This window comes from Dendrobates tinctorius, unplaced genomic scaffold (assembly GCF_039654945.1).
Source record: "Dendrobates tinctorius isolate UK_male_01 unplaced genomic scaffold, ASM3965494v1 ptg000032l, whole genome shotgun sequence".
Classification (NCBI taxonomy): Eukaryota; Metazoa; Chordata; class Amphibia; order Anura; family Dendrobatidae; genus Dendrobates; species Dendrobates tinctorius.
The window spans coordinates 22758939-22774182 of NW_027361700.1; the positions used below are offsets into that span (position 1 = coordinate 22758939).

General features: G+C 48.1%; 1 protein-coding gene across 1 annotated transcript in view; it reads left to right on the forward strand.

Annotated features, from left to right (window-relative positions):
• The first annotated feature begins 1738 nt into the window (after positions 1–1738).
• The window catches only part of PSMD3 (proteasome 26S subunit, non-ATPase 3), a 37042-nt gene continuing 23536 nt past the window's right edge, over positions 1739–15244 (forward strand). The window contains exons 1-4 of the mRNA XM_073572597.1: positions 1739–2034; positions 5511–5701; positions 6878–7015; positions 13141–13277. Of these exons, the coding sequence (XP_073428698.1) occupies positions 1917–2034; positions 5511–5701; positions 6878–7015; positions 13141–13277 (584 nt within the window). The 5' untranslated portion in view covers positions 1739–1916. The remainder of the gene's footprint in view (positions 2035–5510; positions 5702–6877; positions 7016–13140; positions 13278–15244) is intronic.

The window sequence follows — 15244 nt, forward strand, 5'->3', positions numbered from 1 at the left end:
CTGACCAAGGTCCAGATACGAGGACGTGCTCTGACCCAGGTCCACATACAAAGAGGATGTACTCTGACCACATATGAGAACAGAGCCTGACTCAGGATGACCACATATGAGGACGTACTCTGACCAAGGAGAACATGAGAACACAGCCTGACCCAGAATGACCACTAATGAGGACTTGCCCTGATCCAGGACCACATATGAGGATAGGCTCTGACCCAGGACCACATATGAGGACAGGCTCTGTCCCAGGACCACATATGAGAACAGGCTCTGTCCCAGGACCAAATATGAGGGGGATGTGCTCTGACCCAGGTCCACATACGAGGAGGATGTGCTCTGACCCAGGTCCACGTACGAGGATGTGCTCTGACCCAGGTCCACATACGAGGACGTGCTCTGACCAAGGTCCACATATGAGGACGTGCTCTGACCCAGGTCCACATACGAGGACGTGCTCTGACCCAGGTCCACATACGAAGAGGATGTGCTCTGACCCAGGTCCACACACAAAGAGGATGTGCTCTGACCACATATGAGAATACAGCCTGACCCAGAATGACCACTAATGAGGACTTGCCCTGATCCAGGACCACATATGAGGATAGGCTATGACCCAGGACCACATATGAGGACAGGCTCTGTCCCAGGACCACATATGAGAACAGGCTCTGTCCCAGGACCAAATATGAGGGGGATGTGCTCTGACCCAGGTCCACATACGAGGATGTGCTCTGACCCAGGTGACCAGGTCCACGTACGAGGATGTGCTCTGACCCAGGTCCACGTACGAGGACGTGCTCTGACCAAGGTCCACATATGAGGAGGACGTGCTCTGACCCAGGTCCACATACGAGGAGGACGTGCTCTGACCCAGGTCCACATACGAAGAGGATGTGCTCTGACCCAGGTCCACACACAAAGAGGATGTGCTCTGACTACATATGAGAACACAGCCTGACCCAGAATGACCACTAATGAGGACTTGCCCTGATCCAGGACCACATATGAGGATAGGCTCTGACCCAGGACCACATATGAGGACAGGCTCTGTCCCAGGACCAAATATGAGGGGGATGTGCTCTGACCCAGGTCCACGTACGAGGATGTGCTCTGACCCAGGTCCACATACGAGGACGTGCTCTGACCAAGGTCCACATACGAGGAGGACGTGCTCTGACCCAGGTCCACATACGAGGAGGACGTGCTCTGACCCAGGTCCACATACGAAGAGGATGTGCTCTGACCACATGAGAACAGAGCCTGACTCAGGATGACCACATATTAGGAGGACGTACTCTGACCAAGGAGAACATATGAGGACATGCCCTGACTCAACACTCCATATGAGAACACAGCCTGACCCAGAATGACCACTAATGAGGACAGGCTCTGACCCAGGACCACATATGAGGACAGGCTCTGTCCCAGGACCAAATATGAGGGGGATGTGCTCTGACCCAGGTCCACATACGAGAAGGATGTGCTCTGACCCAGGACCACATACGAGAACAGAGCCTGACTCAGGATGACCACATATAGGAGGATGTACTCTGACCAAGGAGAACATACGTGGACAAGCCCTGACCCAAGACTACATATGATAACACAGCCTGACCCAGAATGACCACTAATGAGGACAGGCTCTGACCCAGGACCACATATGAGGACAGGCTCTGACCCAGGACCACATATGAGGAGGACGTCCCCTGTGAACCTATTAGTGCAGAGTCAGACCGGTCCTATCACCGCAGCACATTCAGCCAGTGACTCAGCGCACAGCTCGATAAGATCGACGATCCACTCAGGAGCCTGCGCTTCTCTTCCCAGCGTCCTTTGCGCTACAGCCAGCCTGAGACTTGCCAGTCATTCTCGGACCGGAAGCGGAAACCGACCTCAGCAGGCACCGGGTTGTAACTATGAAGGAGGCTACGGTGAAACGGCGAGAACCGGAGGATGTGGAGATGAAGGAGGAGGAACCGGCGGCAGTAACCGGGGAGGGAGGGAAGAAAGAGCTGGATAGTGTCACCCTGGAAGGTGCGTGATGCTCAGGTGTCCCCGGTGTACATAGCTCTGTTATTGTGTGCGCCATCTCACTGCAATGATTCCCTGCGCGTTTAACCTCTTAGTGACTGGAGTAGATATCCTTATGCCGGGTTACTTGAATTGTGTGCAGAGGATTTTCCAGGACAAGTAAGGTTCTGTTCACAGCTGCATTTTTAGCTCTGGGCTTACATCCATTTTAAGAACAAAAAAATGGATCCGTTACATAATGAATGTAAACTGTAGCAAGGGAGGGGGGCCCCGCAGGCTGTAACCGCAAGGGGGGGGGGGCCCCCGCAGGCTGTAACCGCAAGGGGGGGGGGGCCCCCGCAGGCTGTAACCGCAAGGGGGGGGGGCCCCCGCAGGCTGTAACCGCAAGGGGGGGGGGGCCCCCGCAGGCTGTAACCGCAAGGGGGGGGGGGCCCCCGCAGGCTGTAACCGCAAGGGGGGGGGGGGGCCCCCGCAGGCTGTAACCGCAAGGGGGGGGCCGCTGGGTACACTCCACGTCCGTCTGGTCTCTGTTTTGTGTCCTTTATTTGTTCTGTGTGCAAGAAATGGACCCAAAACAGAAACCAGAGTGCGAGTCTTTCATCGCAAACTTGCGGACACGTGACAATCGCTGCAGTGCTGGCTGAAAGCACACCGTGGGGTAGAACACCCCTTTAATCAGCTATTTCTGTGCCCTTTCCTACTCCAGTTGCTGAAAAACTCTTTCTCCCATCATGGCTATCGTTGTAGTTATGTATTCTCATCAGTCGCCCATTAGAGGTCGCTGGGCTTCTACCATCCACTTAAAAAAAAAAAGTTTGTTTTCAAATATAACAATGTCGTGTTCTTTTTTTTACTAGTTGGTTATAGTGGACTTGACTGTAAGAGAAATCAATTCATGTCACATTTCAAGTAAAAACTGTTGCATCTCCCCCTGCAGCATTGGGGTACATCCATACTGAGCCGATCTGCAATCTGGCATGTACTTACCCTAATTTTATTTATTTCTTTAACTCGCTGTCATATCGCTTTACAGACACTATCACCACTGTCCCCATTGGGGCTCACAATCTAACTCCCTGTCAGTACATCTTTGGAGTGTGGGAGGAAATCAGAGTAACCCCACGCAAACACGGGAAGAACCTAAAACCCCTTACAGATGTCCGGGGTGGGATTTGAACCCAGGAACCTAGCGCTGAAAAGCAACAGTGCTAATCACTGAGCCACCTTGTTGCCCTAATGCTGCAAGCACGGCTGTAGGTTTTGTACAATGTTTTCACCCTACTCAATGTGTGTGTCAAAGATTCACGGTATCGCGTGGCATATTACAGATATGAAATACTGGCATTTGGATGAGATTTCTTAAAATCTTATTCATACTGTTACAGGTACCGTAACACACAGCAGATTTTTGGCATGTAAATTTTCTGCGGAAAATTTGCTTTGCATCTGACCCTTGTGGCTGTACCCATAATGCTCCACATTCATGTGATTGGCGTCCAGCTGTCACTGACTGTTCTCTGCACCTTCGATTTTTGCCTCAGTCTCAAAAGACATCACCGTGTGAACAGTTTTGTTGCATTACTGGAAAGTTACTTTGCTTAAAGGGAATCTGTAACCAGTTTTCCCCTTCTAACCAGGGCTGTGGAGTCGGAGTCGTGGAGTCGGAGTTGGTATAAAATGGACCGACTCCGACTCCTAAAATATATAATAAATTGGGTACAGTAATTCAATGCAGGATGTGCTGAATATTTTTTCATAGGAGTTTGGGAAAGTTATGAAATGTCCTATAAATGGCTGTTATATTCCTGATCTAAGGCTACATTCACACACAGCGTTTTTCCTGTGTTTTTTGAGGATACGTTTTTCAGCTGCAAAAGCCGATCATCTTTTTAAAAAACTGCATCACCTGAAAGGTTTTTGAGCTCATAGATAATGTTTTCAAGAGCAGATTTCTAATCTGCTTTATCTATCCATTTATCCATATCTGTACCAAAAAGAATGAAAACCGGGTAGTACACCAATATATATTCTGTTCTATCTAAATATCTTGATTATTGGATCATAAAAATGATTAAATGTCTGAGGTTCACATTGTACTACAATAAATTTTTCACTTAAATATAAGCAATATGTGTGGGAGTCGGAGTTGGAGTCGGAGTCGGTGTAAGGGAAATTGAGGAGTCGGAGTCGCAGGTTTGGCTTACCAACTCCACAGCCCTGCTTCTAACTTACTGTCACCACCTTTTCAGCCCCATGTGACAGTATTCTATAATACTGCACGTATAACTACAATTTGCAGTGCAAAGCAAAAAAAAAAACCAAACCCCTTTTATTATACTCTACTACAGGGCGTTCTGACCCAATTGGCGTCGTTGTTCTTCCGGCGACTCCTCCTCTTGCGATGCTATCCTTCTGTGCTTCATGTGGATGACGCATCCTATGTCATCCACTCAGCGTCCCTCTTCGTGCTTCAGTGCAGGCGAATGGGCAACATTGTGTGTATGACTTAGGACTCGTAGGTGAGTATAATAAAAGGTCGTTTTTTGTTTGGTTTTCCTTGCAGGGCAAATTTGGGTCATTTACAGCATTATAGAATACTGTCACATAGGGTTGAAAGGTGGTGCTGGTAGTATGTAAATGGCTGAGTCTCTGACTTCCTACTGTTTCTCTAGTTCTTGCTAGTTAAAGGGGTATTCTTATAGTAAGTGATGGCATATCACTAGGATCTGGCTCTATCTAATGATCTGTTGGTGTTTCTTGGATCATGAGAATGAAGTGGTCTCAGTGGTGCACCCGGACACTCGACTGTGCAGGTAACTGCAGGTCACCCCATTCATTTAAATGGAGTCACGCTGCAGCCAGTAAGAGCGCTCCTGTGCAAAGTGGAAACCTTGAAGGGAATGCAACACAGAAACAACCCATTCATTTTCTTGATTCTTGAGTGGTAGAGATCTGTGTCCGCTGCTACCCAAAGATGCTGCATGAATTAAAAAGAAATCTTCTCAGACTAACGCCATTCTTCTGCTCTCAGCCCTGTGTCCTCAGCCGATCTCCTGACATGAACAATGTCACATGACCACTGCAGCTAATTGCAATTCCTTGTAATATGCCATCACGTCCAGAGATTGGAATAAATAAGTGTTTGAGTACAGTGTAGCACCACTACCTGAGGTTTTGTACGTACTTGGGTAAGAATAGTGATGAACGTGCTGGGATAAGGTGTTATCCAAGCATTCCCATGTGCTAACCGAGAGTTTTCAAGCTCGCCGAAAACAATGTTTGAGTCCCCCGGGGCTGCATGTCTTGCGCCTGTTACACAGGTAATCCCTGCATGTGTTGTGGCTGTCTGACAACCATGAGGCATGCAGCTGCCGGGACTCAAACATATTTTTTAAGCAAGCTAAAGACACTGTTACCACCTGAGCGTGTTCTCTCATCACTAGTAAAAATGTTTCATAATTTCACATTTTATGTTCTAGACATTAAGGAGCATGTGAAGCAGATTGAGAAAGCAGTTTCTGGGAAGGAGCCTCGCTTTGTTCTACGTGCCCTTAGAGCATTGCCCTCCACATCACGTCGCCTGAACCCCAATGTGCTGCATAAAGCAATCAGTGGCTTCTTTACATCCAATCCTACCACCCGTGACATGCTGATGAGCTTCCTGGAGGAGGTGAGAGTGGATAGATACCTAAAGGTGTAATCTGGCAGTGCTGTGGAGTCGGTCTGTTTTAGGCTATGTGCACACGTAGTTTTTTTGGTGTGCGGATTTTGGAGAGAAAACCAAATAATGGATGAGGTGTAAAACTGCAGCGTTTCTGCACCAAACAATTGACATGCTGCGGATTGTAAACCGCAGCATAACCGCGCGGAAAAATCCACAGCATGTGCATAGCGTTTTTTAATTTCCATAGGAAATAAAGGTACTGTACAACGCAGCAGAATCTGCTGCAGAAACGCTGCGGAACCGCAGCAGAATCTGCACCGTGTGCACATACCCTTATACTGCACCAAAATGGACACGACTCCTAAATTATATAATAAATTGGGTACAGTAGTACAATGCAGGATGTGCTGTACATTTTTTCATAATTTGACAAAGTTATGAAATGTCTGTTCCTGATCTAAGGATCTTTGCTTTTAGTGGAGATGAATCTGTGCTGCACTTTATGCACATGCTCAGTAGTGACCAGTGCTGTGGAAGTGGGGAAATTGAGGCGTCGGAGGTTTGACTTACCGACTCCACAGCCCTGTTATATGGTGCTTTTTTTTTTTGCCCTATAGAGCGAAGCTCTTATCAGTTTGTAGTTGCTAACTGCCTGCCTGTTCTGTCCTGCGACGTTCTCTCCCTGCTTACAGCAGACACTTACTGTTCCTGCCAGTGTGTCTCCTGCTTCATCTGATGTCATGTCGACAAATCAATTTTTCTTCTGCTCTGTTGACAGGGCATCATTGACAACGACATGTTGATCGACAGACTTCTCCCGTCCGGTTAGGCTGAGCCAGCTGTCAATCAACATGACAGTGGCAATGATGCCCTATCGACAGAGCACAGCAAAAAAGCAGTTCCACGTGAAGTAGGAGTGTCACTGGCAGGGGTGGTCAACAACCACTTTGAGCCGGGAGAGCTTGTTGCAGGACAGATCTACTAGATGACTGCTTTTAAAGCAAATTTAACAAAACTGGTACTGTGAAATACTTAACCCAGCTCTTGTTTCTCTAGTTTGATAAATCTTTCCCATTTTGTCTACCAACTTATCATATGGACCTGATGTTCTGTACAGTTTTCAGTATTACTTGCATGCATTCTTTAGTTGTAAAGATTTTTATCCTATTTTTATGTTGTCAGTTGATGGACACGGAGGCTGATTTGCAGTTCAGGCCACGAACTGGCAAAGCTGCTTCAGTGCCGTTGCTCCCTGAGGTGGAAGCCTACCTACAGCTACTCCTGGTGATACACCTGATGAACAGCAAACGCTACACTGAGGTGAGAGCATTGCATCTAGGAGGAGAAATGTCTGTCTGGGCAGGAGTGATCATGTTGTTTGTAGCTCTTTATATGCTTCTCTCCTAAAGTTGGATTGACAGCTTTAAGCAATATTTTGGATAGTTGAATAAATCTACAGATCGCAAGGTATATAGACTGGATTTTTTTTTTTTTTCAATCGAGTCCCCCTTTCAATTGCCACTGCTCTACTGATTCTGAATCCAGTTTTTCTTTTCTCTGCCATTCCATTCCAGTTTTATGCTCAGTGGTAACAAAAATTCAACAATTCCCTTCAACCACATTTTTGTGGGCGTTTTCATTTTTCTCTTCTGTGAAAGAAGCACAGACATGTTTTAAAGGGGGGAAAAGCAAAACACCCACGGAGAAGGTATCTGCTGAAGCCTGGCTCAGTGTTCTCCTGAGACCAGTTTTGTCACATGTGACCATGCTGAGAAGTCTGCAGTTGCTGCGTCATTTCCTGCTACTGGAGCGACAGAGCTCGGGAGCATTGGCATGCCAGTCCCAACTATGTTACATGCCCTGCTACTGTCCTCTGTTCTGGCACTCCAATAGGTGAAAGGGTTTTGACGGCTGTGTTGGTGGAGTTCACATATGAGAAATCTCACCTCAGGAGAAGACCCTGAGCCAGGCTGCAGCTGTGACATTCTCTGGGAAACTCAGTTTTCTCTATCGCCTTATTGGGGGACACAGAAACCATGGGTGTATGCTGCTGCCACTAGGAGGCTGACACTATGCAGAAAAAAGTTAGCTCCTCCTCCGCAGTGTACACCCCACCGACAGGAAGTAGGATGATCAGTTTAGCTTAGTGTCAGTAGGAGGTGGACACGGGTCTTTCATTAGACCCTTATCTACCTCAGTGTGCGTCGTTCCTTTTCAGGTACCAGGAGGGATACAGTGTGAAAGGTCACAGCTGTACTCCCACAAAGAGACTATGAGTACGGCGTGTACTGCCACCCCGTATCCTCATATGTCTAGCCGGCAGGACCCAAACCCCTAGCACAGAAGCGTGCTTAGGTGATACAGACCTGGTCCTGGCCCTTCGTCTCCCACCTACTCGCCCACCAGAGCCTGTTGGATGAGACGTGACGTCCTGCAACAGGTTTCCGGACGTCTGACACCGGGAAAGAGGTAAACGTAAGAAGATAGGCAAAGAAGAGGAAAGTCCTCCCCTATCCCTGGCTGTTCTCCGGCCGCTCATGTGGGGAGCTTATTCCCTGCCGAGGTTGGCAATTCCCTCACCTTTCCTCGCCGAGTGCTGTGTGCTCCAGGCTCCCCTCAGCTGGTTCCCTACTCAGCAGTATAGGCGACAGTGGGCAGCAGCCTACTCTCCTCGGCGCGGGGCTCCCGCCCCACCGCTTCCCCCCGCACCCGACTACCTTTCTGGGAGGATCCAGGGGATAGTTCCAGATTTTTTTCGGGCCTCCGCACCGCCCTTCCCCTTTCGGCGGTCTCCTGGGTCTAATCTAGGCCCCGGCTTCAATTGTGGCCTAGTCCGCGGTAGCTCCGCCCCCCCCGTCCTCTCATTTCGGGCGGGCTTTTTCCCGCCGTCTCCCTTTGGCGCAAGCTCCGCCCTCCGGCCGGCTTCCCTTGTGGCGCAGAGAGTATTTCCTCGCCGTCGTTTTACTGCTCCAAGAGCGGACGGTTAGCTCCGCCCCCTTCTACGCTGTGCAGAGTGGAGTTTTGCACAGTGCGACCTTTCTGATGCGGGCAAGTGGGGGCTCTGAGGTGCCATATAGATGTGAGTACTGGGGATGACTATATCCTGCCTGAGGGCAGCGCGGTCGTCGTCACCGCACAGTTTTGCTCTCACTTGCACGTATTTTCCCAGCGCTACCTAGCTCCCTTCAGCCGAATCAGGGACATTGCGGAATATAAGCCCCTCATAGAATAATTAAGCAGGGCCTCACTTTATGTAGGTACGGTGTCGGAGCAGAGAATCCACCTTAGCAATAGCGTCTCACGTGATAGGCGCTATAGTCGTACAGTATCTGGAGCAGTACAGCCACTAACGTAATGGTTTTCTGGAGCCGTACAGTCTATGAAGTAATTGTGCGCTAGAACTGTACAGTCACTGCCGTAATAGTACTCCGGAGTCGTGTAATTTACAGGCGTAAATGTAATCTTCTGCCGCACAGCCTCTAGTACATCAGTATGTCTGATGTCATGGCACACAGAGCCTTGTAGAGCCACGCTGCTGTCTTCTGTGTTTGACGCATGGCGTTGATCTGGTAGAAGGTTTCACTCGCACGTTTTCCGCTGATTCTGTCTCGGCTGTTGGGTTTTTCGGCCATTGCACATATGTGCCTTGATTTCAGCAGAGCACCACTCAGCCATTGCTTCACACATAAAGGTGCTGGAGCCCTGGCATAGCATCTGCTTCCACATCTACTGCCCACAGGCACTCGCCCTTCCCTTTTTTCTGCAGCCCCCTCCGGACGCGGGCTTCATACGGCTCTGAGCAGCTACGGTTCTACCGTCAGAACAATTGATTGGTCAGACTCTACTTTTACTACAGACTTCGTGGTACGGCTTACTACACGTGAAGTCGTTATTCTATCTGATGTCATCAGGTTTGCAACACAGATGCTGTTCTTCTGCCTAATGCCGTCAGGTATTCAGACCTAGACAGCTACACAGAAGCCGTTATTCTGTCTAATGCCGTCAGGTATCCTGACCTAGACCGCAACACAGAAGCCGTTATTCTGCCTAATGCTGTCAGGTATCCAGACCTAGACCGCACCGCAGCACAGAAAGGGCTGTCTCTTATACCCTTCTCCGGGTTCTCTCCATGCTGATTTGTTCACAGGATACTTAGAGCCGATTGCAGCTGTGATATATCTGCTATACATGCTTCAAAAGCACCAGGTACAGTAGTTCGAACAGCCGTATTACGGTGGAGACGTGCCCGAAGGTCACTACTTCAGTGGTACTGGTGTTCGGTACCGTACTCAGGTGAGTTAGACGCTCTAGCCTTCAAGTTTCTCGCGTTCTATTGCAGCAGTATCCTATCCCTTATTGGGTACTTGGATGTGCCTCTACCAGACATATTTGTCAATTCATGCCGTCTTTCTGGTAACTCAAACGTACCCGAGGTACATCTACTACACCGGTCCGGCTCCACTGTCTCATTTTCAGGTGAGTCAGGAGTGTCCTCTCTCGCGTTCCTCGGTGTCTTTTGCAGCCTTTGCCTGAGCTCCCGTCTAATCACCACTCGAGGTGAGGTGCCGGCATTTATTGCGCCTGACGGGCTGCGGTTACAGGCCGCTTCCAGGTGAGTCAAACACCTTTCAGATGCATATTTCATTTTTAATAACATCTGTGGTTTGTTAACAGTTAAACGTAAGCATTACCATGTTCAGACGGAGCAGATCTCTGTACCACAGAGTGGATCCCGGTAGCAACATAACTGGATACTCCACCTTCAGGTGGGTCACACACTCTCGTGTCAGGTACGGTGGATCGCGATTTGTCTGCGGCATGCTCTGGACCCTAAGTGTTACGCCTATCTTTAGGTTTGGCCAATAGTAGTTTACAGGTCCTAGTCTGTCCTAAGGGCCTTCAAGCTACCACAATGCCTAAGCTATTTATCTGTCGGAACTTGCCAATTCTTTCTTACAGACGCCAGGTAAAGCCTCCGGCAGCGCAGGCATGGGACTTCTAACCGTGACGGGAAAGAGTATACCACCTCAGACAGGAGTGGGATCTGACTCTGCGCAAGCATCAACCAGAGTAAAAGCTGCTCCAGTCTTGGATCCAAGGATAAGTCTGGTGATAACGCGTTTCTTCCTTCAGCTACAATTGTATCTTTTCCACGTTATCCTCGAGCGCTTCTTTTCTTAGACTTAGGCAAGCGAGTCTACACACCGCAATTCCCTCCCTGCTCTAGAGGGTCCAGTATGGATTTGGTCGTCTACTTCGTCATACGGATGGACCTGCCTTTCGTCAGCCTAGTTGTCTTCGGGTGTCTATTTAATCTACCTAGAGCCAACCTTCCTTACACATGGACTTTCCTTGCTCGACTAATCTCTTTTCTAAGTCCAGCTGGACTAGTTTTCCATATCCACCCTCATCCCTGTAGGCTGGGTTATCTTCCCTTTGATCTCAGTCTCCAAGGTCATCCAGTAGTCTTCGTCCTACCGGCTTAGTCGAGCAATCAGTTGTCTCTCCATAGCCATCCTGAGCCAACATCGCGGCGATGGGATCCAGGTTCCGTTCAGTACGTTTTCAGTGTTCGACTCTTTAGCAGGTTCTCAGTGCCCTGCTCTCAGGTCTTGCCATTTTCTCACAGAACGGATTTCAGCCGTTTCCAAACAAGGGGACGCCTCGGTATATCTTTTCTCCCGAGCGTTTTGCAAACTAACTACTTCTGCGACTACGAACCCTCCGGTTCCAAGTCTTCTACTACGGTCCTTCCTCTCTCAGAAGTGCATCCCTCAGGGATACCAATGGCGAATTCACACAGTAGTTGGCAAGGTCAACCTTCAAACCACCCGCCGCTATATCGTGACCTGCCTTAGTCTCAACCCGTGTTGCAAGGTTCTATAGACACGTGGCCTAGCTTGCTCATTAGAGCATTCTTCCCGGAGGCCGGTCAGAAGATATGACCGGCTTCACTGTCCTAATGATTTTTCTTGCATAGGGACCTTGGTTTTCGCCTAATCGTTCCCATCTAGGGGTCCACTTGGCTTTCAGTTTCACACCAACTTCCGTTCCTTCCGGGTGGCTCCAACAGGCCAAATTATTGAGAGGGTCACCGGAAGGACAAGCGCTCTCCTTCCTCAGACTGCACCCTGTCGTTCTTCAGCGCATTTTCCTCAGCGTGCCTTTTCGGGATCTAGGATTGAATTCATCCTTGTTTTTCTCAGGAAGAGAATTTTTCTTCGTTCAGCATTTGCCTCCTGTGAATCGTATGTTTTTTTTTTTTTTCCATGAAGCCCTTATCCAGGTCCTGATTTCTTCAGGGCTTTGGCGATATCTGCTTTGCAACGGACGGGTTCATTTTCCTTTCAGTTGGGGTAGCCTTCCCTTTTCAGGGTCTCCACCACTCCTGGGGTCTCACGGACTCTGTACCAGCTGTGGTGCTCTTCCTGTGGATCAGTGGTCCACTCTCCATCATTCTGGATTTCCTTTCTTTCGTCCGCCTCAGATTTTTCTTTGTGGCGCTCTCTCATCAGTCTACCTGGCCACAACAACGGTACTTATCAAGCTCAGGCTTGAAGTATAGAGGTCCTCTGGTCTCCAGGTCAGCGTTGGATCGCGGAATCTTCTGGTCGACATTAGTAGGGTTGCTGGCTCAGGAAGGACTGTGTTCTTTTCAGTACGATGCACCCTGCCCAGGCAGTGGGTGTCCTCCCAGCGGTACTCTTTGGGCCTTCGTCTGGCATCTCTGCAGTGCGGTGCTATGTCCTCCACAGGTCCATAAGGTTTTTCACAACCCATGCCTAGCTTCGGCAAGTGCCGGTCGGGGTAAAGAAGACCTCGAGGGTGACTCCCTCGTCCTGATCGAGTTATTTGCTGTTCCCTCCCCTTGAGGACTGCTTTGGGACGTCCCATGGTTTCTGTGTCCCCCAATAAGGCGATAGAGAAAACAGGATTTTTAGTTGCTTACCGTAAAATCTGTTTCTCTGAGCCTTCATTGGGGGACATAGCACCCTCCCAAGTTGAACAGCTCGGTTTACTGTATGATATTGTTACAGTATGGATTTCTGTGTTCTGTGGTTTTTATCTCATTTACAGATTGCTTCTCCTACTGCTTTCTCACTAACTGATCATCCTACTTCCTGTCGGTGGGGTGTACACTGCGGAGGAGGAGCTAACTTTTTTCTGCATAGTGGCAGCCTCCTAGTGGCAGTAGCATACACCCATGGTTTCTGTGTCCCCCAATGAAGGCTCAGAGAAACAGATTTTACGGTAAGCAACTAAAAATCCTGTTTTCCTCTACTCAACAATGGTCAGAGCATTTTATTGATGTTTAGATTACACAGATCTCCATTTGCAATCTATTGATAACGTATGGTTCCCCAAAATTTTCTGTTAATTTCAGCCTAATTTTTGCACATTTGAAGCATGATTATTCTCTTATTTCTTATTTTTTTCATTTGCAGGCGCAGAAGGTGTCCGATGACTTAATGCAGAAGATTAGCCCCCAGAACAGACGAGCTCTTGATATAATAGTGGCCAAATGCTACTACTACCACTCTCGTATCTATGAATTCCTCAACAAGCTAGATGTTGTCAGAAGGTAGAAGTTGACTACACCCCACACAATTGCTGTGTAGCTGTTTGTGTTTGTCTATCTGCTGCTCTTAGCCAAACATAACTAAAGGGATTCTTAGTAAATAGAAAAAATAAAGAACATTTCATAAGTTCCTAAATACCTTTTAATTGGCAATCACTCATTAAAATGAGTCGCCATGTTGTTACACCAACAGCAATCTGTCCTAGACTGTTAATAGGACAGGAGCCTGTGAGCATGTGCAGTAGGACACGATCTCCTCCCTTTATAGGAAGATGTGCTTCTAGTGTATTATCTAATACTGGAAAAACCAGGGGTGATGATGTACAAAGAGGCTGCTGACACTGCTGTCCACGATGTCTTTCTGAATGTTGAGCGGCTGCTGTGATCTGGAGAGATCACTTACTCCATATACTTTGAAACTATGTGGTGTAGGTGACCGGACAAACTCTTTAAATGGTATTCCCATCTCCAACATCCTATCGGAATATGTAGTACTTGTAGTAATATTAGCAAATATCTCCAAATGGAGTATAGTTCTTCTCGTTTGCTATGTTGCTTACCCCCCCCCCCCCCATGTGCAGGGCATTGAAATAGCTTAGGTATCCGTGGTTGCGATCACTAATTACTAACTTTCACTATACAGTGGGGAAAAAAAGTATTTAGTCAGTCAGCAATAGTGCAAGTTCCACCACTTAAAAAGATGAGAGGCGTCTGTAATTTACATCATAGGTAGACCTCAACTATGGGAGACAAACTGAGAAAAAAAAATCCAGAAAATCACATTGTCTGGTTTTTTTTTCATTTTATTTGCATATTATGGTGGAAAATAAGTATTTGGTCAGAAACAAAATTTCATCTCAATACTTTGTGATATATCCTTTGTTGGCAATGACAGAGGTCAAACGTTTTCTGTAAGTCTTCACAAGGTTGCCACACACTGTTGTTGGTATGTTGGCCCATTCCTCCATGCAGATCTCCTCTAGAGCAGTGATGTTTTTGGCTTTTCGCTTGGCAACACAGACTTTCAACTCCCTCCAAAGGTTTTCTATAGGGTTGAGATCTGGAGACTGGCTAGGCCACTCCAGGACCTTGAAATGCTTCTTACGAAGCCACTCCTTCGTTGCCCTGGCGGTGTGCTTTGGATCATTGTCATGTTGAAAGACCCAGCCACGTTTCATCTTCAATGCCCTTGCTGATGGAAGGAGGTTTGCACTCAAAATCTCACGATACATGGCCCCATTCATTCTTTCATGTACCCGGATCAGTCGTCCTGGCCCCTTTGCAGAGAAACAGCCCCAAAGCATGATGTTTCCACCACCATGCTTTACAGTAGGTATGGTGTTTGATGGATGCAACTCAGTATTCTTTTTCCTCCAAACACGACAAGTTGTGTTTCTACCAAACAGTTCCAGTTTGGTTTCATCAGACCATAGGACATTCTCCCAAAACTCCTCTGGATCATCCAAATGCTCTCTAGCAAACTTCAGACGGGCCCGGACATGTACAGGCTTAAGCAGTGGGACACGTCTGGCACTGCAGGATCTGAGTCCATGGTGGCGTAGTGTGTTACTTATGGTAGGCCTTGTTACATTGGTCCCAGCTCTCTGCAGTTCATTCACTAGGTCCCCCCGCGTGGTTCTGGGATTTTTGCTCACCGTTCTTGTGATCATTCTGACCCCACGGGGTGGGATTTTGCGTGGAGCACCAGATCGAGGGAGATTATCAGTGGTCTTGTATGTCTTCCATTTTCTAATTATTGCTCCCACAGTTGATTTCTTCACTCCAAGCTGGTTGGCTATTGCAGATTCAGTCTTCCCAGCCTGGTGCAGGGCTACAATTTTGTTTCTGGTGTCCTTTGACAGCTCTTTGGTCTTCACCATAGTGGAGTTTGGAGTCAGACTGTTTGAGGGTGTGCACAGGTGTCTTTTTATACTGATAACAAGTTTAAACAGGTGCCATTACTACAGGTA